This window comes from Anopheles gambiae, chromosome X, assembly GCF_943734735.2.
Source record: "Anopheles gambiae chromosome X, idAnoGambNW_F1_1, whole genome shotgun sequence".
NCBI classification, from domain to species: domain Eukaryota; kingdom Metazoa; phylum Arthropoda; class Insecta; order Diptera; family Culicidae; genus Anopheles; species Anopheles gambiae.
The window spans coordinates 11,864,417-11,891,319 of record NC_064600.1 but is presented as its reverse complement, the minus strand read 5'-3'; the positions used below and the strand labels follow the sequence as shown (position 1 = coordinate 11,891,319).

General features: G+C 39.8%; 1 protein-coding gene and 1 long non-coding RNA gene across 7 annotated transcripts; one reads left to right on the top strand and one right to left on the bottom strand.

The window, feature by feature from the left end:
- Nucleotides 1-496: 496 nt before the first annotated feature.
- Nucleotides 497-26,226, top strand: LOC1272442 (solute carrier family 41 member 1). Of its 6 annotated transcripts, none has more exons than XM_061641771.1 (9): nt 497-640; nt 11,414-12,552; nt 16,662-17,035; nt 18,375-18,699; nt 18,805-18,951; nt 19,038-19,185; nt 19,290-19,495; nt 19,600-19,748; nt 19,827-26,226. In XM_061641771.1, exons 2-9 carry the CDS (start codon nt 12,213-12,215, stop codon nt 20,100-20,102), a joined length of 1,965 nt encoding a protein of 654 aa, XP_061497755.1. In that variant the 5' UTR covers nt 497-640; nt 11,414-12,212; the 3' UTR covers nt 20,103-26,226. The 6 variants fall into 6 exon arrangements, with proteins under 6 accessions (XP_061497755.1, XP_061497798.1, XP_061497609.1 ...); XM_061641814.1 differs by lacking the exon at nt 497-640 and adding an exon at nt 1,864-3,428; XM_061641625.1 differs by lacking the exon at nt 497-640 and adding an exon at nt 10,443-10,582.
- LOC133391151 (uncharacterized) lies at nt 5,355-6,023 on the bottom strand. The gene is made up of 2 exons (XR_009764636.1): nt 5,888-6,023; nt 5,355-5,725 (listed from the first exon to the last, which is right to left on the bottom strand). It is a non-coding gene; the product is annotated as an uncharacterized LOC133391151 (long non-coding RNA).
- Nucleotides 26,227-26,903: the final 677 nt, after the last annotated feature.

The window sequence follows — 26,903 nt, the reverse complement described above, 5'->3', positions numbered from 1 at the left end:
GCAATTGCACATTTTATAAAATTATGATGACAAGTGTGTTGTAACGTTTTTTATTCAAATTTGTAATAGACGTCTAATATACAGTTCTCAAAAATATTAGAGCCATTTTGATCAAAAATTGTATAGAGTACTAAAAAAAAGTTTATTATGCTTTGTATTTGTTTTTCCTAAAAAAAATCCTGTCAACTTTGAAAAGCTATTACATAAAAACGGTAGCAAATTGACCCGATCTATGCACAGTTATAGAAACTGCATAATTTTATTCAAATTTTCATCGGAATATTGCATCAATATTGGATAACGCATTCAAAAGTTATATGCCTCAAAAGTCGCCCGGTGTCCCGGTAGCCTTACATATTGATGTTTTTTTTTTTTTTTTGGTTGCCAGTGACAGGGTTAGCTTCATACAAGTCCGCTTGCTTGTTTCTATACACCTCGCAGATGTCTGTCACTGTCACACCTTACATATGCGTCTCTTGGCCGTACAGAAAAAAAAACACTTGCAAACAAAACACCAAACAAAACATTAAATTTGATCGCCAAACCCCACTGGCGCACGCTTGTAACATGTGTTCGTGATTGTTATAAAAGTTTTATGTATTTTGCTACGGTTTATTTTGATGCTGCTGTGTCTTGCCAGGTACGTATACAATGTAAAGCAAAAAAAAAAAAGTTTGGAGGACAAATACCGGAGCATTGCTGAAATTGGTCGTTGTCGTTTGTCGATTGGACACTGATTGTTGGGCAGCTCTTCAAGGATACCGTTCGAGGCTCTTTTTTCGCTGCAGCACCACTTTCTAAACGATCAAGGAAAAAACGACACGAAACATCGTAGAATAAGCAAGAATCCCATGCCCACTGTTACACCCTGCTAAACAAACATAGGAAGTTTACGAGCGCTAAACAAACTGAAAGCAGTTGGCGAGCTCGTCCTGAGCCCTTGCAATTCTAGCTTTTGTCTACACGTGCAATAGCCGAAGAATAGTTGGTCTGTTAGTTTTTTTTAACTTTGCATAATTTACTGATTATTTAGCTCTATCGCATGCGAGTAAATATTCATGGCTATGCAGGCTTTTTTTTCTATTATTAAACACCACCAACAAATTCAAATCAAACTACACACTTTGACAGTGGGGAAAAAATCCTCCCGAGAACAAATCGGAAATGAGCATGTCGAATTCCGATTCCCAGTTTTGAATTGTCAAGCGTAATTTGACAGAAAAATACCACATAAAGCTGACAGGACTTTCCTGGGTTCAACAAGCCTTTGGCATACAGAATATGACGCACGGTTTTACAGTGCTATAATATTCTTTATGTCCGTTCTAAGATTCTTTTCCTTAAATTTTAAGCCAATGATCGCTTCGATTAATCTTTGTCCAATTCATTAGTTTCGGATAAAATAATATGCTTCACCCTCACGAATCTCAACCTTTCGCATTCAACGTATTCGTTACGCACAGGCGGTAATGCTTTGACACGGTTAATAGTGAACATGAGTCCAATTATAACGCTACAAATGTAGAAGACGTTATTATAACCCAAAAAACAATATCGCGCTACGCTAAAGAAACCTTCAATTTAATTTTTATTGCTCTGATTTCTATACCTTTCCTGCTTACACGCGCACGCGAGCGTTTCAGTGTATTTCCCTCGCCCAGAAAACAAAATGAACATGCTTTCTCGCTCTGCTAGGTACCGTGGACTGTTCGCTAGAACGAGCAAGCGTGTTAATTTGGTTCCCTGGACATATACGTTTCTCGTGCCATCGTAAGAAGAATGTAGCAGTGCCTATACAGCGCACTTTGCTTCTAATTCCCGCGCTCGCATACACACACACACACATACCCTGATCAGCAGTGCGGTACAGCTGTGTGCCATGGTGCAGCACGTGTAATAGCACGCCACACTGCCCGTTCAAAAACCACACTTGTATTATTCTTAGAAACCACAACAGCCGGTGAAACCATCAGCGATGCATGTCTCGTGCTGAACAGCACGTTAAACCGCATAATGACAGTGCCGCGCGATGACCAATGCCACCGTAGGTCTAAGCGGATCCGAACCGATCGGACAATCAATATTCACCATTGCCTTTTCCAGTGCACATGCACTACCGGTCACGGTGGAAACAGATTTGACGCCGAAAAGAGGGTGATAATGACAAAAAAAAAAACTCCACCACTCGCACTACAAGACAGACACGTGTATTCAGTTACAAATACAGCGCGAAGAAGCAAAATAGCAAAACCGAACCGTTCCAAGAGCGCGCACATTAATGGCTTCAATGGTGTGCGTTGCAAAGACTCCCGTTTTGCGTGTGGCTTGGTAACAGCCTTCGGCAGCACACTGAAAAAGGCGCCCTCCACGAGCTAAGATCGATTTCACCGCTTTGAACTCTGCGGTGCAACAGTGCTACAAAACCAAAAAAAATAAAAAAAAAATACACGAGCATATTGAGAGATTGTTCGTCACATCACAGTCCAAGGCACAAGGAACCGATTTCTTAGTTTGCACAGAAACGCGGATGCAGTTAAATAAATGTCTAGTACTGTATAATACCGCGCATGAGCAAACTGTTCCACTGTCTAGCTCATTCAACCAACAGCCTAAGTTTGTGATAGAGCTTATAATTTCGCTCCGGGGGATCTAGGAAAAATAACACTATGTGAAGATTGTGTCATTTGTCGCTGCTCGTCGTCTTTTTTCGGTATTTCACTCCCTAACTATTTTTGGGGACTCTTAGACGCGTATGAAAATGTGAACTAATTGCCCTCGGGAGAGCACACAACACCCTCACATCCGCGGGTTCCCTTTGCAAAATTCCGGTCGCAAGTAAAAGAAAACCGAAAAGGTTGAGGAAAGTTTGTTTTTAACATTTCAATGTATGGGATGTGTAGAACCAATTAATATTACAAGTGTTGGCAAATCTCTTCGTTCATATTGATTGCCCTGCAGCAAGCGTGTGTTTGGTGATGTTTTCGAGGCAAGCAAAAAGAATGTCTGTCTGAATCAAACGTTGCAATAAAACAGGCGTGAAACCCACCACGAGCTAAAGGTAGCTGCTCTCAACTGGAGACAGTAAAATAAAACAGGGGGAATACCAATTCCCCCTGGGTTTACAGGATACACAAAAAAATCTCTTTGTTGCATTTATGAGCCACGAGCAAATACCGGGCAGTGAAATATTGTTACCAGTAGTGCTGTGTCTGCAGAAATTTGTAAAACATTCACATTTTAGTGCACGGGAAGCATCGTAATTTAGCTCAATCGCCTTTTAGTGCAATTATTTTCCATCGTGTTTGTGACTTATGTAATTGACTCCTTTGATATTAAGAGTCGGTACGCACAATTCCGAGTGAATCAACTGCAATCAACAATGAACGCTACACGAGTGACAAATAAGGATTATTAATACAATTTTTCAGGTAAGTCACTCTATGGTCACATGTGTCTGCTGCTCGCAGGAGCAAATTGCAATGAAGTCAAAAAAACTGACGGGGATTGCAATTGTTTGATATAGCCCTGAGTGGACGATTTCACAAAGGTTTGGAAAAATGAACGTAGCCTGAAACTGCCGCATTTCTTGTTTGCTAAATATTTTATAACCTAACTTTTCATAAAGGAACGAGTTCTTAAACACAACGCAAAGAAAAATGTTGGTAATAGTACAAGGACGCTTTTGTTTCCGTTCGTTTCAATTATCTCCTTTTTAAATATTTTTGCATTTGGCTTTTTTTTATAGAGCATTTAAGCCTTTAAAATATTATTCATCTCTTTATATAATAACTTAAGACTAACCTACCTAATACCTTGTTGACGAGCGATTACAACACCGGCCGTTTCTTTCAATATATAGTTTCTGAAATCCTAAACTCACTGACATGAATAAATCAGGAACATTATCTTAAAGCCATGCATTCGATCTAGCGGTACATTCTACAGCGCGCTTGTCATGACGAACGCATGTCGAACGCAGTGACTAATGCACAGAGAAGGCTATGACGAATAAATTCGTCATCCGTGAACAAGGTATTAAAGTCTATCTTTTTCTTCTTCTATTCAGACATTTCCTACTTCCATTTACCCTTATTGCTGTTGGTTGGTTAATAGTTGGTTAATTTAACATTAGACTTATAATTGTTATTAACTGTTTTGTTCTAACGTAAAGTGGAGTATTTGTGTGCGGGACAAGAATTAGATATTTCCGTGTAATGGAATGTATTCGGAGCATTTCGGGCATAATATAATATATGTGGCATGGGATGAGAATGTGTCTACCAATGATATCTACATCAAAGAAGCGAAATAGCTACAGACTGGACATAAATAACAGATAACTGTGGGTGGCTCGAGTGTTTCAAATACGTAAGCGTAATCGATGCGCTATTTTATTTCCCCGAACACCTTTGTGGCCAGGAATTCACTAGGTTTACGAGGTACACGGGGTGGAGGTCCTAAGGGTTGTGAGTGTTGTAAGTGCAAACGCTGAAGTGTTAGCGAGAAAACGATGATACCCGAGAACTATTAAATCCATGTGGGGTTCCGTGAACGATTGTGACCCTGTGACCGATAGGACTTTGATGCCAGTCTCACAGATAGCCTTGTGCGCGCCAAGTGCCAAGTGAAGCATTTCGAACCACCTGCCCCCATCCCCCCGTTTAAGTAAGCCGTTATTCCTATTCCATCGTAGAACTATGTGAAGCATAGCTTTTGCCTGACCGGTTAAGATTGAGACATAGTTTGGTAGTCTAAGGCAGTGGTCTCCAACCTGTGGTCCTTGGCGTTAACAGACGTGGTCTGAGAAAAAAATATGTTTGAAAAAAGAAAAGCGTTTTACGACATGCATGTGCAATTTTTTTTCCCACAATTATGGTTAAATTTTCTACCAGCAGATGTAGAATAAGTTTTAAACATATTTTTTATCAAACACTGTTTACTAAGTCTACAAAATGGATGCCCTCAATGCATGTGGGCAAATGTATTTTAAAAGTCAAAGTCAAGGTCCGCGATCCTAAAAAGGTTGAACAGCACTGGTCCAAAGAAACTATCGTATGATGCTACTGTAGATTTCTCAGCCAGCGGAACCGTCGGATCGGTGTATTGTATTGTTGTATTGCTGTTATGGTTTATTTGTTTAGTGTTTAGTTTAGTGCGATAGACATTAGCGAAAAGTCAATCGCAATCAGTCAAAAAATGGATTTTGATTTTTAATCCAGCGGTCGACTCGCAAGCCTAATACAGCCCGCGCGCCAAAAGAGCAATGCTTAAACACAACATGGCTATTTCAGACGTTCAACCAGCACATATTCTATAAGAAAATTTCTGTCAAACACACAAACACACACGGCATCTATAAATCAGACCAGTTAAGCCTGGTGGCTTTCGACTTTTTATTGCATCGATTATCATTTAAGCTTCATCTGTGTTGGGACTTGTTAAGGTAGGTCCTCGAAGCTGTGATAGGAGGGAGCGGGAATACATGAGCACCCGCAAATGCATGGCAACAGGAACAGTATAGCACCTGGAGAGAATAAATTTAGGTATTACTCTAATTTAGCCAGTTTTTCTCCATGAGGGTGCAAGATTGTTCCTTTCCGGTGCATATCTTGATGCGCTACCGCGTATCCTCTTTTGACAGAATTCAGGTGCTTTCCTCGTCCTACCCCCGGATGTGTTTCACCTTTACCTGGATGTTCCGAAATTTTGATAACGCATAACCTTACTGAAAAAATGGTAGAAAGAATTGAATTAAACGCAGAACTGAAATTAAATGAGTTCCGCAGAAAATAATTCCGTTGTTTGTTTAACGCACAAAAATCAAATCAAATGCACAAAAGTTAGTGATTAGGAGTCACCCTACGAAAGGTAAGGTAATATATCGTACCATCAACCTTTACTAGTACTAAATTAGCTCCATGTGCAGGAAGCTGCGGTGATTGATGTGATAATCAGTAGCAATCGATTTTTTATACATGCGCTCATGAAAAAAACGGGTTGTAAATTTGCTATTACTATCGGTTAACGCTGGTTGAATGCATGCAATCAAGGCGAGGTTCAAACAAGAAGATATCATTATCGAAAGTGCTTCACCTACCTATCAGTTATTGAGTGAACTATCTTATCAACATTTGTGCTCATTTGCCAATACGCTGTCTATTTGTGAAATCTTCACGTTTAAAGAATCCCCGCACTCAACAGATGTAGCCTTTGCCATACGGTACACCTGGCACGATTGATGCGAATGGAATGTACCATTATTGATAACATAATAACGAAAATCAAATAGGACCAGACTTTATCTAGCATTGAACGACGTGATCAAATACTTTACAGTTTGCAGCACTGATTTCTTTTCAATATTTGTTGCCATTTCAGGCTGCGTTAAATTGTATTGCAGTAATCTTGACCACATTTAACTCGTAGATTTTTAGCCAACTACTTGTAAAATATCAAATTTTCTTTCAAAAACAACATTTAAAAACCTTTAAAAAAAAAGCAATACAAAATGTAAATAGACATACTATTGCAATCTGGCTGATAAGAAGATAATGAACCCGTTTTTTTGTTTATTCATTGATTTTCAGTTCTACCGTAAAATATACCCACATATGACTAAGCTTGGGCCTGCTACCAAAGGGACCGAAACTGTCATGCGTCTTCTGTCAATCTGTTATCTCTGCCTTAATATCGCACGCCTCCACGCCATCTTGTCACTACGCCACAGTAATTTGGGACTACTACCTTACCTGCTGGGTCATTCGGGCCCATGGTATAATATCACCAGACCAGTGGGGCCTGGCGCAGTTAGATACGCTGCAGTTGATACTCTGCATGACCGTTACATCGGCGTTCAGCTCGTTGTAGTGGTTTCTCCATTGTCCTTCTACATATACGAGGCCAAACCAGCATTTGAGCATCTTCCTCTCGAACGCGTATAAGAGAGTTTCGTCAGATCTGGATCAGATGTCCCAAAGGCATAAGTCGACAGTATTGGTATGATAGAGGTATGATACATAGGCAGCCTAGATTTTTGAGCAACTCAGCTTCCATGCTGATTTTTTATCCGAGACATATGCAATCTTGGATGACTTGGAAAGTGTGGTCACGTGTCCGTACATCATCATTGTTAATCAAACGCCTAAGTAAACACATGTACATCGGATTTTTTTCATGGGTGTCGCTGGTGATTCCACCATCAATTAGGTATTGTCTCTTTGATCTGCAATCCGAGGTTCTTTTTCCCCTGCTCGATCTCATGGTAGGCTTTAGCTACATCGAAGAGCCACAAACCAATGATGTCAACATATTTAGCGTAAACCAGCATCACGATTGGCATATAGAACATGGATCTTGAAGTCTCTACTTTGGTGTCTTATATGTCCATCTCTAGAGCGAGGTTGAAAAGTATTTGGCAAAAAGTAAATTCTAGTCTGATTAAATTCCATTACGGAATCCTCCGTGAGAAGCAAGTTGCTCTTCAAGGACTAGGAAGGATTTTATAAGCGGTATTGCTGTTCAATCTATATCCCTTCTAGTACATAGATCACAAGGCATCCATTCGCTATTAGATTATTAGACAACATTAGGTAAGTTTCGTGTTATACTAATGCTACTATTACTACTACTACTACCTCTATTTTCATCTAGTCCTGTCGCAATTCCGTCGGTTATGGGTACCTTGTTATTTGTCAACTAATGAATAAATGTTCGTGGAGCCTCTAAATATTCGTTAAACTTGTTGTTAAGTCATTTATCAAATTATTCATCCTATAGTAAAAGGACCTTTTCATTAGTATGGTTTGTTTTAAATAGATCTCCATCCTTGTTGCCGTTATTACATTATTCGGTATGCATTGCTGTTATGTACTGTTACTTGTCTTCATTCCATTCAACCACCCAACACCGTGGTGAGAGTGGATTTATTGTACAGTTGAGTATTTTCGTTTATTAAGCGCTCTACCTTTCGCTCTAGTTTCATGAGTGTTTTCTTGATACTAGAGGCTCATCTAAATCGGCTATGCATTTCTGATAGATACTGGTAGCCCTTAGAGAATACGTGTTGAGTTGAGGCTGCGAGTTATCTCCGCCTAGCACGGGGACTCCAGTTTGCTGTTATGTCCACCACTCACCTATTTGACTATATGATGCCATCGGGTTTGCTAAGGGTAGGAATAGGTTAATACTCAACCGGACAGCAGTTGGATAGGAGTATCTATATTTTCCCTCAGAATAAATTCGGATAGTATCCTTTTGCAGAGGAGTACATATTGCTCCTGTTCTTCCATATCCTACTCCCATTTATCTAGTCCATGCAGTAATATCTCTCCTGCAATAATACTATTTTATACATTACTGAATAATTTTCCGTGCTGTATTATTTCCTTAAGCATTCGACATACCATCTCCACATTGAAATCATCATACTCGCATGGATCATCCCAGCCTTCATTTTTAAATACGGCTGCTTAGTTATTTCTCTTGTTCACATTACATTGTTATGCTGCGTTCTGGAAAATCGCACTACTATTCTGATACTTTTCTATTTTTCCTTGTTACTGTTAAGGTTTACACTGTTTTTTTTTAACGAAGTTCTTTTTGCACTGCTCTTTTCATTCTTTCTTTAGACTATTTGATCGATCTAATATCTAAAAATTGTTATAATAGTATTTTTTCAACTTTTTTCCTTCCATTTTTTTAAATTATATGTTGAATTTCTATGCGTAGGCCTTCTACTACTGACGTGGGCAACTTGTTTTTTTGTCCTGATAAATCTTAAGCAATTTACTTCTCTCGCTCATTAGTGATTGTGTATTATGGAGTATCTTAAAGTCGAAAGAATACTTTTAATACTTTTACATCAGTCAACATTAGCATATAACGACCACATTCATAATATACACTACCAACGAGACCCTTGTTCAGCTTCGTTGGATTGTATCTGATTTTCATGATCTGTTTTCCCAGATATTCGTGCAGTTTACTCCTGTAAATTGTCCTCACTTGAAGTATCCCGGCAAGAAACCTTTCACAACAGAATAACTTAACAGTTCACGAGTTCGATGAAGGAGGAGTTGTTTCATTTGCTTGTAAACGAAAAAAAATCGTGCTATGTTCACAGCTACGGATTGCGTGAACGCTACGAACTGTCAGATTTTCAATCGTAGCATTCAAAACGAGCAATTCTCGTCAAACTTGCCAACTGTTAAGTTCATACGTTGTGAAAGAGCTATACACCCGTGTGTCAACATTACCTTAATTTCTTCCTTCTGAGATACTCCATTGCCGGCAAGTGACGGAGAACTGATCCATCTAACTCATCAGTCTCGAACGCCGTACAAAGCGCAGTTCGACATGCTCGCTACTGAAGTTTGAACAGTTTAGATAGCCGGCAAGAGCCCTTAACCAGTTCAGAATGTGGCCGTACCAGTTGTGACATACCGATTCGAATTCCATCTACTAAATCTAATAGCACCATAAGCGGATGGTTTGTCGGTAAGCGGTCTCTTAGGCTTATATTTGGTATTCGTGGTGCAATGATTTGCTCGTTAAATTTTGGTATTTGGCTTTGACCGATATATGTACCATTACTTTAGCGACGGCCTATTTCAACCGGTTTATAATTTAATTAAGCGAAAAACTCAAAAAATAATCCCATTAAATATTTTCATGACAAAAAATAATCTAATCTAATCGGAGCTTTTACGCCCACCCATAAAAACATGTAGAATAAAATAACAAGTTTCAAAAATTTATTTAAAATCCTCAATTCATGTCCATCTATTACGATATACAAAAATATTTCGAGAAGAAACAAATTATTGTATTAAATTTATTAAAGCTTTCTGAACACCGTTAATTTTTCCACTAAAAATTCAAAAACTCTACTGCTCTGGCCTGCTTGGGTTATTCTTACACTTTATGGCTGAACAGTTACGTTTAAGTTTAGAACTGACACAAAAGATCAATGAAACCCCGTCTTATCTAATTTTGTTACGTTTGGGCAGTCGGCGCTCTCAAAACTCAGCGTACAAAGCTCTAAAGCGTTTGGCGCCGTGTGCTTCCCACTCGTGTGGAAACATTCCATGACAGCTGCATTCGGACGTAAACATAATTACATACACAATTTCTTATATGTGAGCGATGATGATTGCGTAGGAATAATTTAACATGTGTGTGCGAAAGGGTTAGCTTGATCGGAGAGCATTGGTGTCAAGGGGAAGGGACCTGGGAGAAATATATCTCTCCATTGCCGCTTGCGTTGTATAATCACGGGAGAAAAAGAGCGAACATCTCTCTCGAAAGCTGCTTGGGATGCAAGCTCGAAAGCTTGTCAGAATTCTCTTTCACCCGCGTGTAGTAGCAAGTGAAACAGATTGTGGCATTTTCTCTCTCTTTTTCTCCTGTTTATCGCTGTCAAAGGGGACTTGTTCCTGCTCTGGAAGCGTGAGACCTTCCATAACATCAGCGATTATCACAAGGTTGGCATTCATTTTCCCCTACAATGCCAGTTTGCTCGCGTCGAGTTTGCGAATCTGTCTCACCCCAGACATATAAGCATTTACAATAGGGTGCTTTGTTCGTAAGTGTTTTCATGTCTCATTACACATGATCTTCGGTAAAAAAAGCGAACAGTTGTGTTTTAGTTATTTTCGATTTGGTTGTGATTTTATCTCTCTCGCGATAGAGCAACGAGCCAGTGATATAAACAAAAAGTTTCGAACGGTAGTAAATAAGTACACAGCAGACCAGAACAGGTGTTCGTTCTACGAGTCAACGTACATAATTAGTTTCTCCGCTAGTTGATTGTGTGGTGCATTTCGTTTCCTATAAACAATTTTTACGTTAGTAAGGATATTCGCCAGGAAAGACCACAGATTGAACGAATCTGAATTGATAACAATGTAAAATTCCGCTTCCATCAACGTAACCAACAAACGAAGGCTCTCCTAAAAATACCTTGTGACGGATTTTTTTTAAATATTCACAATCAATTCAATCAATCACCGATTACTGTATCTAGCAGCAAACTCGTATGTTATTCTCCAAGTTCCGTCTAAGACAATTTAATACCTGTGTGCTCACACTGGCATTTCTTGTTATCTATCGCGTATGCACAACCGCGGTGATTTACTTCAGTTACCAAATGCAGGCGAATTTTCGGCTTAGAGTGAGATCCGTTGATTTACCAATCACCTTTGAAAGCATGCCTTCAATCAGTACTACTGTTTGTTATCAATGCTACATAAACATACTACATACCACTACATACTAATGTACTCTAAATTTAGCTATAATCTGTCTTGTGCCATTGAGTCTCTGATTTTCACGGAGTTTCAGTCACGGATTACGTTTCGTAATATATCAGCAGCAATCTGCTCACTGACTATGTCTCTGTCTCATCTCACACTAGCATATCATATCGTCCGGCATCGACAAGTGGCAAAACCTTCGAAGAAACAATTTGCGGATATGACCGCGTTGTGGACCATTTTTGTCACATAGTGCATCCTGGTTAAGCGATCAGGGTGATACACCACAAAACATATCTGTGGCAAAAAGAAAACAGTGTCCAAAGACGGTCGTAGCAGTTCCGCAAAAGCACGCATCTAATTCATTCTGGAGTTCGATCCTGCGCACCCCTGTATTGCATAGAATATGAGCGTGTTTGTCACGTGGGTTTGGAACAAGCTCCCGCGCCGGTAAAGAGGCACACAGTGAACTAGCTGTGAAATGAATGTTCCGTAAGCAGCATATATACGCTAAGCTAAACGCCTAGCACACAAACTTAACCGGAAAAGAGGAAGATACAAACTCAAACAAAGGGAACATTTCTCAATAGAAAGGAAACCAACCGACGGTCAAATTATATAGCCACAACTTTGGTCCTAGTGTCATTTAAATAGTCTACTCGCAGAATCCTTTCCCCGAAGTGAGAGGAACACAAGTGGCAGTGATCTGCGTTTGCTTCTTAGTATATCGTACAAGCACTATCAACTTTCACTCTTTGTTCTTACTACTGATCAGCCGCCCGAATTAACCCACTAAAAATCACTATAAAACCAACCCACAACGGCAACGTCCAAAATACAGTGTTAAGCGGTGTTCACTTCGGGCGAAATCTGCATCCATCTAATATCTCGAATGTAAAGCATTCCCGCACGAAACACACTTTTTACATCGGAAACAACACGAGCACAAGAAACTAAAACATGAAGCCAAGGGATACAGTGAAACAAGATACTAGTGACGTAGTGACGGGACCAACTCTCCATCGGGATAATGTAACTGCGTGTGATACGATGAACATAATGCTGCTAGACAGTCAAGGCCCAGTCCCATTCAGTTCCAGAAATGAGAGTCAGCGATCGAGTATTTCAAACGCGGAGACGGTGGCCATCCCTCAGTCGCTCGCAGCCATTGCGCTAGACACGGGTCATACTTTTCGGGATGATTTCGACCACGGGATACAAATCGACACTCGCGGTGCCACCGAATTCTATCGTATCGATGATGATAGCTATAGACCGTTTACAATTTACGGGTCAACCGGTGAGTTTTATAAATTTTACCATCTTTTCCACTTCCTATGTCTCTGTAGCTTTCGGTTACCTTTCTTTGATCTTTTCTTCATCTACTACTACATCCACGACTCCATCCTCTGTAAATTGCGGTATTACGTTAAAATGCTGCAACAGTCTTATTGCAGCTGAATAGAAAGTTATATTTTCAAATGAAATCTAAAGTACATTACAATATAAAAAAATGCATTTAAAAACATATATACATACATATGTATAACACAAATTATATATACATCAAAATTATATATATTAATGTAAACATTTTGCATTGATTTACCTTTTTATGACCTTTGAATTATGAATCATTCAAAGCTTATTTTCCCAACACATCGCCAGTGTACAATCCAGTGTGCTACAATCCCTACAAAAGAAACCGCAAGATAAAACTTTATAATAGCCGGTGTTAACACTTTGTCCGAGATACTACGCTTTGCCCAGTTGCTGATACTGCCGATATTACACGCGTTCCGTTTACGAACAATGTGGCTAAGGCTTGGCGAACTAAAAATTATCACCGCTTTAATCACCAGACATTAACAGTTAGACTCTTAATCAGGTCTGCTACTTGAAGAGATAATAGAACCAAGTGTTACAAAGTTATGACCCGTGGAAAAAATGGAGCAGGCACCTGTAGTATCTTTGAAATAACATTCCACTTACTGTGCCTTTGGTCTAACTCATTTCCTGCATTTGTATCAACTCGCTGTGATGACTGTGCAGAACAGGCTTTCCAACCAACTCGAAATTTAAAACAACTAACGCAGTATTAAACTAAATAACTAAATAACTGAAAATCTTGAATGCAAAAATCAAATAAAACAGTAGTTAGTTACAAGGTTTACGTTTGGTACGGAGCGGTTTCTTTTTGAATGTAGGCGAAGCGTCGTGAACTAATAACTTTTTTTTTATTTCACGTATGAGATACGTTAATTAATTTTAGACATGGATATTTCGACATTGCTTTCCAATTTAGAATTTTAGACATCAAGAGTAGCATTACGGTGTCTGTAGGGTTACTCCTATGATCATACAAGTATAATCATACTTGTCAAATACTCCATGTATACCCTACTAAACGAAGATTTGCTCTTAGTGGAATTTCCGGTATCTCAGCTTATCATTCGAAAATTAGTATTATTCCTTGATACCACGGGAACTAAGAACTGAAGAAACGTAACATAAGCTCTTTTTAATTTATTACGAATTATAAACCAAATTATTTGTCTTAATTCTTGCCTATTCAATGTGATTCATAACAGCTGGAAACAGTTGCATTTTTAGTGCATATTTTACCACAACTAGTGCGGATTTGCTTTACGCTTGCAATAAGAGACCAGACCAGATGACAGTGTAGATCAGTTGTGATCCAAAAGTTGATTCTATACAAATTATATAGTAATCACGCTTTGTCTGCGTGTATATCTCGCTATAGAAAAATAAATAAAGCAACTACGAAAATTGTTTCAACAGCTGCACAAAATCAAAACTGTATCCAGTATCTAGTGAATAACATTTCATGTTCTTGTACTAATAACTGACTTTGTACGTTTGCAAATAGCAATTGAGGCACTCGAATTTTGCACTGCAGGCTTTAATCGAGATTGACCAAAGCCGGGGTTTTATTTCATTAGATATATCTCTAAGGCCATCTCGGTACCTATGCATGTATTGGTAGAAACCGTTGATGAGCTGTTGTGTGTCAGCAATGTCAAACTCATTTGATCACGAGGGTTTAAATGCTGCCTGAAACATTAGCGTGGTGCAAAAAGTGGTGCGCATCGAATTTACGAAAATGGTTTCGTAAGCAGTTAATTAAATGGGAAAAAATCTCATTTGGCTGACAAAATCTAGCGCTAAGCGCGTTTATACGCGGAAGTATGCACTTACCGACGCACGAGCTTGATACGCTCATTGCTCAATTGGACTGTCATCTGCTGCGTTTGGCATAAGAGTCGATCGTGATGTTTTATCATATATAAAAAAAAACTCTGTATAAACAAGATAGATATTTTTTCTCCTGTACATATATGAATACCCCTTCTATATATAAACTTCGAATCTATAGTTCCTTATTGGATAAACAGGATTTTTCAAACAGGGTTTTACTGAAGATAAAGATTATTTTGCTCGACCTTAAAATTGATTGAATGTTTTATTAATCAAATAAAAATTAGAAACAATATTTAAGCCCCATTCAAAAGCCCGCCAGCAGCCTCGAACCTCCAGGGTCGCACACAGCTCGTGGGCCGCATGTCTGACATCTCTGTTGTCTGTTATCAGCATTATGGGTGTACAGGTGAGCTTATAGCTCCTCCTCACAAGGCCATATTGAGTCAAAGTTTTGACAAGTCGTAGCATTATTTTACACTGTACCTTTTCATCTACACCACCATAAACCATCTGCGAACGGCGATTGAATTCATTTTTTTTTTTTGCTTCGTTCATTGCATACAAATCAGCTCAGAACTGTTATAAAGCACGATATTCGTCAACTTACGTCGAACGCTACGCAACAACACTCAATGACATACACACTCACACCATCAAACGATCGTGCATCCAAGCGTCAACGGACTTATAATTTGTCTCTACAAGCGCGATTGTCACATTGTTAGGGATAAACCCATCTGTATGTAGCACCCACTTTGCTCGCACTCGAATGCAAAACCCCTGCTTGCGTATTTAAAAAAAACCCCCGCAAGCACACAACCCGCTCAAATTTGCTTGTCGGGAATTCACCATCCGTGGGAAATGCGTAAACCCCGATCGTCTGTATCCAGGGAGTTTATGAGTTCCTACAAGGCAGCTAAGAAACATCTTTGACGCATATTGCCTCATTGCATTGTTTACATCGCTAAATAGATCCGTATTTGAGTACTCTTCACATGTTGAGCTCGATTGACCGCTCCTCTTAGCTGCAGTATGTTTTAACGTACCTGTTCCTACTATTTCCTTAAGCGTTCACCATCTTGCGATTTTGGATGATACCAGGAATATTCAAATTCTCACTTACTTAGGAAATTAATTCAACATATTATTCTATAACATTTTCTAGAAAACTCGAGAGTACAATAGTTAATTCCAGTATGTGTTTGTGTCTAGCATTGGGCTGATTTTCCTGGGTTCCCGTGGGTCCCCAAGTAAGACTAAAAGCTCTTATTTTACGCTCTTGAGCCCTCACTTTTGCTTGTCTCACGTTGTTCGCTCGTTGGACGCCCCGCGTGACACCATTATCACACAACTGGAAAAGCGTTACAGTACCAAGCTTCCGCTGTAGTCATCCTGAACAAATGGAACAGTTGCTCGTTATACAAGTATGACAACATAAGAGGACACGTTTGCTCTTCTTGTTCTTTCGACTATTCAAAGTTTACATGGACATGGAGATCAAATGTTCAAGTTTTAGTTTTACTTTTGTTTAGTGTTTATTAATTGATGACTACTCAGATGCGATCTTGCCAAGATATATGAATAGCGGTTACAAGATGATAAGTCAACAGAAACACATGTGCGGGTACAGTATGTGGCAGCAGAGGAAAATGGTAATATGCAGGCCCGTAGTGTGGGGTTAATCGAACCAAGGGCGCCAGCTCTTCACCTCAAACTGGCGAAACCTTGACAGATCAAGATCAAGAGACAATTACTGGGTCCATGAGACCAACCGTGTAGGAATAGAAACAGAAGATACAAACGGGTCTGAGAATTTGTAAATGGCAGATCTCGAGACAACATTCAAATTCTGAGACACAGGTACAAGCATGACATGGGGTGGATCAAATAATACAAAAATGATCTTTCTAATGGTGTTTTAATCGGCATGCGTTGATAATTATATTCCTGTTCCGCGAAGGTATCACATTTTACCTTAGCTGTGTACACCCCTATAGCTTCGTACGTCCCCGAAGAACTATTGTGCAGCCTTGTAACCAGGCCACACATACTCCATGTATATCTATTCATATATATTAGTAGTCATTAAGCGATATAATCTTCAAGTGGCGGTGCATAACGATTCCTATAGTGTTCGTTTTCTTTTGTTTTGACGTATTTTCCTTGTTTATATTCCCACTTCGCCAGGTGATGGCAAGGGTAAAATTGCTACACTACCCGCATCCACGACAGGATCGCTAAGCTCGATAATAACTACATCAATTGCTTCTTCCGAGCCGGACCGGGTCGATCACCGCAGCGGCGGTGATGGCGGTACCGGCTGCTCCGGAAGTCTGGTGGATGAAGTCAGTGATGGAAGGCCTCTTGATCAAAAGTGCGCGATTTCCTGCGGCGGTATTGCGGGAGCGCCTGGAGCGAGCGCAGATAACGGTGGAGACGATGGCCACGGTGCGGACATTCGCCAAGAGAAGTGGTGGTACATGACACTTCAGATCGCAATACCGTTCTTTGTCGCCGGCGTAGGTACCATCGGAGCTGGAATCATACTAGGTCATGTGGAGGTAAATTATATTCTAACGACTAAATACCTTTTCTTTTCAGTAGGCCAGTCATTACCGAGAAGCGTTAGCTATGCAGCCTTAGTTTTTTATATTTATTTGGGAAACCGTCGTTTTGAATAATTCTTAGCGTAACACATCTGCAACATTTGCAGATTGTGCAGAGCAGCTACTAGTGTTGGCAAAGATTTGGTAGGTGTTCTAATGATCGATCGATCAGAAGAAATTGCTCATCATGAATTTGGTGAATAAGAATTAACTTGTGTTAGTTTTATACGATGTAAGTTAATGTCATATTGGCGGTTACAAATATTAATTGTGTAATTCTTATCAATTTCTTAAGAAGTATCATTTTATTCAAAACAAAATGGTAAGATTCAATGAAAATGATTACAAAAAAAAAAATGGTAGTTGCGCATTTGAATTCCAAATCTATTAAGAAATTGTTTGATTTTTTTGCGGACAAAATTCGTCAGTTAGCTTATGACCTAACAATTTAAGTGCAGCTCAACAAGTCATTCATTTTAAACACTCTGCCACTACCATAGAGTTGTTCAGTTTAACATTCTTTATTTATTTATCTTTTTAACACTTGTGCGGTAGGGTATTATGGTTGTGGTGGGATTTTTGTGTGTGAGCTACAGTTGATGGATGTGCAGGAAAGAGATAGTTATCAATAGAATTAGCTCTGCAAATTCGATTCGACCATGTTTAGACAGGCCTTTGGAAAACAAGCGCATGGAAATTTCCACTATGTGGGTTTATCCGTCGTTATCTCCAGTGTTTTTTTGTCTATTGCGGTGAGGTTCCGTCCATTTGTTTACCGTTATCTTTTTCTTCTTTGCACATCCTTTCCGGTTTTCTTACACGTCCGAAACTCCTTATCGTCATATTTATAGGTCCTATCCGGACCCCTTTTTTCCCTGGACAAGAACGAAGAAGAAATCTGTATAAGGAGGGTTTGGCCACGTAGGTCGTTATGACAAGCAAGCGAAGATTTTTTTGTTGTAAATAACGGTTTAATTTTAATATTTAAATGTAAATTAGTTTTGATGTATTTGAGACTCTAACATACCGACATGTTTACTCATTGCTGCATTACTTCTGCCAAAGAAAGAGTGAATATTAACCCAATTGTATAATCTATCTCACTCGGAAACCTTACGGCTAACTGTTTTTACACTTGCTGCATTATTCCTAACTCAATCATTAAGAGTTAATAATGAGGGTATAACTGCAAACTAATCTTCTTTTTTTGTTGGTACTAATTATTGACAAACCGATTTGATTTCACCGTATAACCTCTTTCATTTTGGCCTTTACATGCGATCACCACACAAAGAACTGGAAGGTATTCGTTCATATATCGGAGCTATTCATCCTGGTGCCATCGTTACTGGGACTAAAGGGTAACCTGGACATGTGTCTTGCGTCGCGCCTCTCGACACAGGCGAACCTGGGCAACATGTCCGGGCGGCGTGAGATCTTCCAAATGGTGCTCGGCAACATCGCACTGGTGCAGGTGCAGGCAACGGTTGCGTCCTTCATCGTGTCCATGTTTGCCGTCGTGGTGGGAGCTATCATCAATGGTACCATCATCTTCGATCACGTTATGTTGCTGACCGCCTCGGCCATGTTCACTGCCACTAGCTCCTGCTTTGTACTCGGTATGACATATCTAAAACCCCAATCCTTTCCCCCCCCCCCCCCCCATTTCCTGGTTTACTAATAGTAACTGTTCACGCACATGTGCTCTCCTCCCATTGCAATAGACTTCGTGCTGGTGGCTGTGATTTTAATTTCAAGTAGAACAACAATGAATCCTGATAACCTGGCCACACCTTTGGCGGCATCGATTGGCGATGTGGTTTCGATATCGTTGCTAGCCGCGATGGCCACTCTACTTTTCGAACATATCGGTAATGGTCCACAGCGGGTGACAGTGTCCATAAATCAATCTACCTAATCCTGCCGCACTTCTCGCTTATCAATCATTTCCTTCCAGATACACACTTGTGGGTAACGTTCGTCATGGTTGCGGTGTATGTGTTCCTGCTGCCGTTTTGGATGCTCCTCGTTTATCGCAACAAATATACACGATCTGTGCTTTCTACTGGATGGGTGCCAGTTCTGTCTGCTTTATTTATTAGTGGGTAAGTTTGACGGCGGGGCAGCCTTTCGTGTGTAATGTTCCAGTCACAGAAAGTTTGGCTAGCAATGCTAATAACCACTTCCGTACCGCATTTCCTTACCCCAGCATGGGCGGCCTGGTGCTAGACAAGGCGGTTGGCATATTCAATGGATTCGTTGTGTTCCAGCCAATTATAAACGGCATCGGCGGCAATCTGGTGTCGGTGCAGGCAAGCAAAATATCCACGATGCTTCACCAGAGCAGTATTATCGGTATCATACCGCCGCACGCGAAGATTTTTGAGCTACCCTGGCGGGCGCTGTTTCACGGAGGTACAAACAGAATACAGAAAGAGCAGTTTACAGCGCCAGTAAAATTGTGCGAACAAGAGCAGAACAATATTTAACTTCAACCTATATTATTTATTTGCTTTCAGTCCCTTACGCTAGAACTGCGCGCATTCTAATCGCAATGTCCATACCCGGTCAAGTGTTGTTCATATTTGTGGCAGACTACATTCACATGTCGCGCTCAACCATCGGTGCGCCCTTCGTGTTGTCTTACTTGTTTGTCAGCACACTCCAGGTAAGATAGTGTGTGACCCTATATATCAACTCATACCCCACCCATTGATGATCAAATGTATTTCATGCCCTTTCTTAGATTATGTTACTGCTGTACATTGCGCACATTATTATTCATTTGATGTGGAAATGGAAAATCGATCCCGATAACTCGGCTATCCCATACCTGACTGCGCTGGGTGACCTGTTCGGCTCGAGCTTCCTGATGCTGGCGTTCCTATTCCTGCGATCGATAGGCCACCCGTACGGTGAGAAGTCGAGCGAAACAGTGGACGGATTCAAACTACTGCCGGAGCTGACCACCATTAGCGGCGGTTCACTGATGGATCAAATACAAGATGACAAAGGTATATGAGAGCTGATCATAGCATCGCCGCCCTGTTTCGCTCTTGGCTATGAGCACCTTAACACGGTCTAGAAAATGGTATATGCTAGTTATAACTTGAAACGTATGCTTAAAAATATGAGATCTTTATTACCATAACATGTAACGTATGCATTAAAAAAAATGGACAAATTTCAAACAACGCTGAACAGAAACAACAACAACAAAAAACAACGTACGTAAGATAATTGATTTCTTGACCTTACCGGGCCAGCCTTACGAGCAGGTGAGCCGAGAGTGTTTGTCCAGCGGGCCGTTTGGAAAACAGCGCGTTGGGATGTATAACTACCAAATGCTTTACAAAACACCCCAGAGAGGGTTGCAATGCTTCAGTACTGCAATCATTAGTTCGATTGGTTCGTTTTTTGTTTGTCCTTTGTGCGCGTGTCTTTGAGCATAAGGGGGCTAGCACAGAGGATCGCATCCTCGCATTTATGGTGCTGCTTGATGGTCCTAAACACTGCAGGAAAGTGTAAGTGCACCTCAGAATGCACCGCCAGACCCTGCTCAAAGACGCTGCGATGTAAACAGTTTCTTCTCGCTGTTAGCAAACCACAAAAGGGGCATTTTTTCGAACATTTTCAAACATTCAATATATTTTCTTTGATATATACTTTTTTTACGCCGTACACGGCACGTGGTGTGCGATGCATTTGCATTTCAATTCCCATGTTCTTGAGGAATTACCTGACAGTTTGGATGCTCTACTCTTTTTTTTCCAGAAGTGATAGTAGGCTATAAATGCCACACCGCCTGCCACAAGATGACTGCTTCAGAATCCGAACGATAAAACACACCCTCGTATGCCATTCTTTCACTTTGCTGCTTGATTGAAATGGACTAAAAAAAAACTATCGAATTTTGTCTTCCCGACTCAGGGTTGCGATGCTTGGTGACAATTACGCACAAGGCTGTCATAGTGACCGCCTGAGCATCCTGTAAATTTGTCTGTTTCTTTTAATGCATGAGTTACTGTAAGGCAAAACTGCAGATTTTAACAGCCGCTTAGGTTTCGTAACCAAGCACCATGAAAACATGTATATTTGTATGCGAGTGTGTTGGTTTCTATTCCGTTATGCCAGTGTATATTCCAACGGGGCATTATTTGGCATTATTCCCAGTTCAGGCTTTCGGTACTTAAACTTAAACTTAACTACGTAATGCGATATTTGATCCCGTACCTACCCATGTATGTATATATTTTGAGCTTAAAAATGATTGAAAAGAGAATATTCAAACAAACAAAAGGAAGACTTTCTTTCGGCCCCTTTGGCTTCTTACGCGATGCGATTGAACGCATATTGGAATGATACTGACCAGACGTGATGCAAGTAAACAGCGTCAAACCGGGCGGGCTAGCTAGGCTGCACCGCTACGAAACAGAATAAACGTACGGAGAGCATGTTTCTTTCTTTTTGGTAGACGTTGGTTACTGTTCGAAATATTCCTATCTGTATATATCTATATTTTTTGTACTAGTTACCTTGAATTTTTTTTTAAATTATCATAGCGGTTTGAGTTACTGAATGTCGGGCTAAATCTAACGGCAACTTTGTCCCAAGACAGTATGTATGTATCCAGTCAGCACAACATAGTACATTATTGCTGGAATGTTTTCCAACACCAATGTAAGAGTTTAGTCCACAATTTCACGCCCATAAAATCGTTTGCGCGCTTTGAAATATTATTGAACATTATTAATCATTTGGCTTTGTTCATATCTATTTTGCTCATTAGCCTGAGGGCTTTTACAACAGAGCGCATCCATTACACCCTTTCTAAAAGCTACCGGCTATGTTAAAGCCGTCTCGGTTTGACAGGAAGTTGCACGTTTTACAGATACGGTTGTATCATTAAACATACAGGATCGAGGTGTCCGGTTTTTTTTCTTTTCTTTCAATTTGTTAATTAATCCCTTTGAACAAAAAAAAAAGATAAAATATTGCCTTCCATTTAGAAATACGAAAAAAAAATAATAAAAAGAAGTAGAACTAAAGTATAGAAAAGAAACATAGTCGAAAAAATCGTTTTCAATTACTAGCTATTCTAAATAAAATGCTCTAAAACACTCACACACACACACAATCAATTAGCCAATTTTGGAGATTGATCATTTTGACATCAACATTTTTTCGTTTTTCCTCATTACTTTAGGCAGAAAAAAGCGCGTGCTGCGAAATTTGTCATTTGTAATCTATTTCAAAGAATTTTGACCCGCCCTTCTTGCTCGCTTGAAGAAATGATTAGTGAAAGTGGTGTGTTTTGCTTAGATTTGTTAATCTCACAGGACTCTTGGTAATGAAATTTAGCGATACGCCTATGTCCCCTCAATTGTTTAGAGCAGCAAGTGAGTGAAAACTTTGTTTTCTTTGTGTTGATTGTGTTGAAGCAAGAAGCAGAATGATGCGTTTGAGGTGGTATGATGCCAGATGGTTACCATAACATTACACTGTAGATGTAAATAGAAAAGAATTATATTGTGTCCCGCACAGACGCGGTGAAGCGAAAAAAAAAACAACAATTACAAAGTATTAGTACAGTCTGTTCCCGAGTTACGCGCTCCTATGCGTTCCAAGTACTACGTTAGCGTGACTCGAATCCGCGTTTATCCGCGATATCTATAAAGTTTGGGTACATTTTGATTGCAGTAAACAGATTCAACAACTTACTCAATTGCTGATCAGAGTGATTTTTTCTGTTTGTTCGACGAAATATTATTCGTATTGCATTTGCATTTTCGTTTGACTGTTGGCGTGTAAGATAAGGTAAATTTTTCAACGAATTCAAATGCTTGTAAAACCTTTCTGTGAATCTACGTAAAAGTTTTCAATTACATCTAAAACATGCACACTAGATAGCGAAGGAAATGATATTCGGCCAAAAAGCAAAAAAAAAGATATTGGATCGTGTACGCATCATGCCATGCTCGGAGCAGCGAAAGAACGCGTTAATTGTAATGTAAAATTGATGCATTACCGTGTAAATAGATGACGAATGCAATCCTTTTTCGTTTGCTAGATAATACGCTAAAACTCTTTGAATGTTTTTGAATTTGTAATTTAATTTAAAAAAAAACTTCCCTAAACTTTCACGTTCCTTATGCCTCGGTCACGAGAACCGCGTAACTCGGAGACAGACTGTATGTTTTGCAAAACAAAAAAAAAATATGCTTAGTTTCCTACAATATGCTTAGTTCCAATCAATAATACTGCGCAACATATAGTGTTCGGTTGCAAAAACATGCATGAACACGCGTACAAAACGGTTCGTTTGGAGAGAGTCAGTACAATTAAATGAAATAAAAAAGTGCCTAAGGAAGTGCGTGCGTGTGCGTGTGTGCGTGTTGTAAAACCAGCGTGAAAGAGAGGACTAATTCAAAATTCCAACATTTAAGCATTCGATTGTTTCTGGTTTTGAATCGGATGGAATCAAAACAAGGCAATCTGAATTGGTGAATGACTTGGCGTGTTTCGTACGACTTTTGTGCAGCCTCTTCTTGGAAGCCGTGTGTTCGTTGTGTTATGCGAACAAATTATCTTGTGATTTATTCTGCCAAACAATTTTACCGTATGCGAAAGTGTAGTTGATACAACTAACCGATTGGCTAAGAGATAAATATATGCTGTAAAGAACGGAGTGACGGGACAATGGAAACACCTGTACTGGTAATGGTTGGGCAAATGAATTCAATCCATGAATTCAATTATCTGTGACAATAAAGATAATCAGCTTGTTCTAAAAAGAACGCACTGCGTTAAACGAATGAAAATTTGCATTACCTTTTTTTTACCCTAATTTGAAGTCCTGCAGCAAAAGCCAGATAAACAAGGACAGTTTGTCAAATAGTCGGAACATTCGAGGTTAATTAAAAGATCCAATCCAGTTCACCTTGTATGCAAGCGAAGGCACAAACACAAACTATGGGAAAGTATGCGTACTTTTGTGTGAAATGTATCAACACAAATTTAAACGATTACGACAATTAAGTTTCAAACTAATTTCTTTTTTTTAATAACAATTATTATTCTGTGTGAAACATATTCTAGAAGGAAAAAAAATTAGCTTATTAAAATATTAAAATTGTTTTGATCGATCAAAAGATTGCTCCCATATTCTGGCACAAATATAGCTTATGAATTTAGTCGTTTGTACCCAAACAAGAGATATTCATTCATTGAACAATTATCAATACCGACAGCATAAACAGTTTTGCCATAGTTTAACGAGGGACGTGATCCTGCAAAAAAATAGTTGAAAATTCGACCCAGGAATAATGAAAACGAGTTTAGAGCCTTGATTGATTTACCAGTATGACAATTAACCCTTAGAACTGGACAGTTTGTACGAATTGTAACGTTGCACGCACCGTCCCATGCTGTGTGTAGACTACAACTGCAAACTACAAAATACTCCTGTAGGAAATGACCGGCCAGAGCTCCCTTAGGCGTTTGCTTCAAAATAAGTTCATCGAAATTATTTGAATGATGATGAAATCCAGTGATTGCTTAGATTGCGCAAATAAAAAAATACTGCAAGGATGCTCCAAATCGAAGAAGACGATACAATTCTGAGTTCAGCTTGAAGTATACATCTGCAAGCATGAGTGATTGTTTCATTCTGGCAGGCAAAGTTCGTAAAAATGATTAAAATTAGTATCCGCTCTACCAAACCTCGTGAAATTCATTTCATTCAAATTGAAACGAATGTTCCCGTTCCCCTAGAAACTCCATTTTGCACTGCGCGTCAACATCAACATTTTGATCTAGGCGGCTAGGACGGCTAGGACCTGAGCGGTAAATGAGAGGAGATTAGGTGGTGCGCCAAACACTGATTTTGGTGGGCTTAGGCATAGGAATTCAAAAAAAGGAACGTTTCTAGACAATCGATTAAATTCGGCGCACAAGCACAAGCGCAAAGGGTTTGATCTGGCCCAGGCCCTGCGTTGTAAGGGCGTAAGGGAACTGCTGACAACATTTATCCCAGCACTGGCACTGCATCTGGAACCGGTCTTTTCACTGATCCCGAACCTTAACCGTTCCTGGTAGCTACTCCCTAATATTTGAAATGGATCTGATACCGAAATCACATTTATCTTGGATCGCAACCCCTAGCGGATACCAATCCGGAATCAGACTAGCATTAAAATATGTGCATCTTGGTATATTTTAGTCAAAATCAAATCTTTCTTGAACACCACTAAAAACAATATTTGTTCTCCTTAATAACTGCAATGTTCTCCTTATTAGGAAGTTAGCCCTCTGATCTCCTTCTCCTGCGTACCTCCTTTTCATTCTCTTTCCCGCGAATTTATATAACCATATCCATAGCGGTCTAGGGACGGATTCTGAATCTATCTCAATCTAGATATCTTTTGCCAAACCTGGCCCGGAATAGATCACGGACCTATCCCGATCCAGCAACCGGTCCGATATCCATGGTTGGTCTATGAAAAGATACTATCCCTTTAAATAATTGGTCTGGAGATGATGAGTATTGAAATGTGTTTGGCAATTCATTGCGTCTTATTTGAAAATTAATGATTTATACTTTTCTTATTGACCCTACATGAATGCTCAAGGACCTAAGATACGCAGAACAAATATCGAACGATGTAAACCAAACGCGAAACGAATTGCAAATTTACAATGAGAAGATACACAAATAAATAAATAAATAAATAAACAAAAATTATGAATAGAACTGACAGGCTGATGATAATGATCATGATGGTGCAGATATGGCGTTGATGCAGGTGAAGATGAAAGGGACATGTAAAACCAAGCAATAGCGCACTTATTATGGAAAAAAAACATGTAAACATTACACGTAACTAGGAGCAAAGATCGAAAAGTAAAACCGAAAGCTAATGTATTGTGATAAAAAAAGTAATGTTGTTTGGCCATACATTTACTCCATGCAAAAGGAAAATGTACAAACAGATTTATTTGAGAATGATGGCTAAAAAACTAAAGTCCAAGGCAAGGCGAACGAAACTGCAAGAAGGTAAACGTAATGATGAGAGCAAGCAGATGGAAACAGTGGGGAATAGAAAAACATAAGAATATAGAATATATATGATTGTACCTAGCTTAAAGTGTGTTTTTGATGGATTCATTTTGAAACAGTTGAAATTAAGAAATTGATTTGAAGTCTTAATCATCCTCTCTCTCACTGTCTCTTGTTGGCCTGCTCACAATAGAGCACGTCGATGTGACATGACCCGGTCAACAATCGTTCTCCATGATGCTCAGACCCTGTCTACTGCCTCCCATCCGTGTCATCGCTGCGCATTATGCCGAACTGGGAATCGCTTCTTGGTGAGGCATGAGTTCGGCATCTTCATGATATGCCCAAGCCATAGTATCCTACTTACCTTCTCCACCGTCAGCAAGCTCGTGGTTCGTCCTTCTCCTCCAAACTGCATGCTCGAACACGCCGCCAAAGATGGTCCGTAGAATGCGTCGCTCAAACACGCCCAGAGCGTTTGCATCCTCCGCTCGAAGGGCCCAAGACTCGTGTCCATAGAAGACCATCGGGCGAATCAATGTGCAATATATCTCACCTTTCGTGCGGTCTTGAAGTCTTCTAGATCTCAGCAGACGGTGAACCCCAAAGTATGGGCCCTATCGCGGACTGAGCCTACTGCATAGTTACTTCGTCTTCGTCGCATTGATTCATAATACAATTATTGCTGCTTCGCGTTTGAGTCGGGTGTACGCCTCACCAACCTTCGCTGCCGTCTTGCCGATGATGTCGATGTCATCCGCGAAG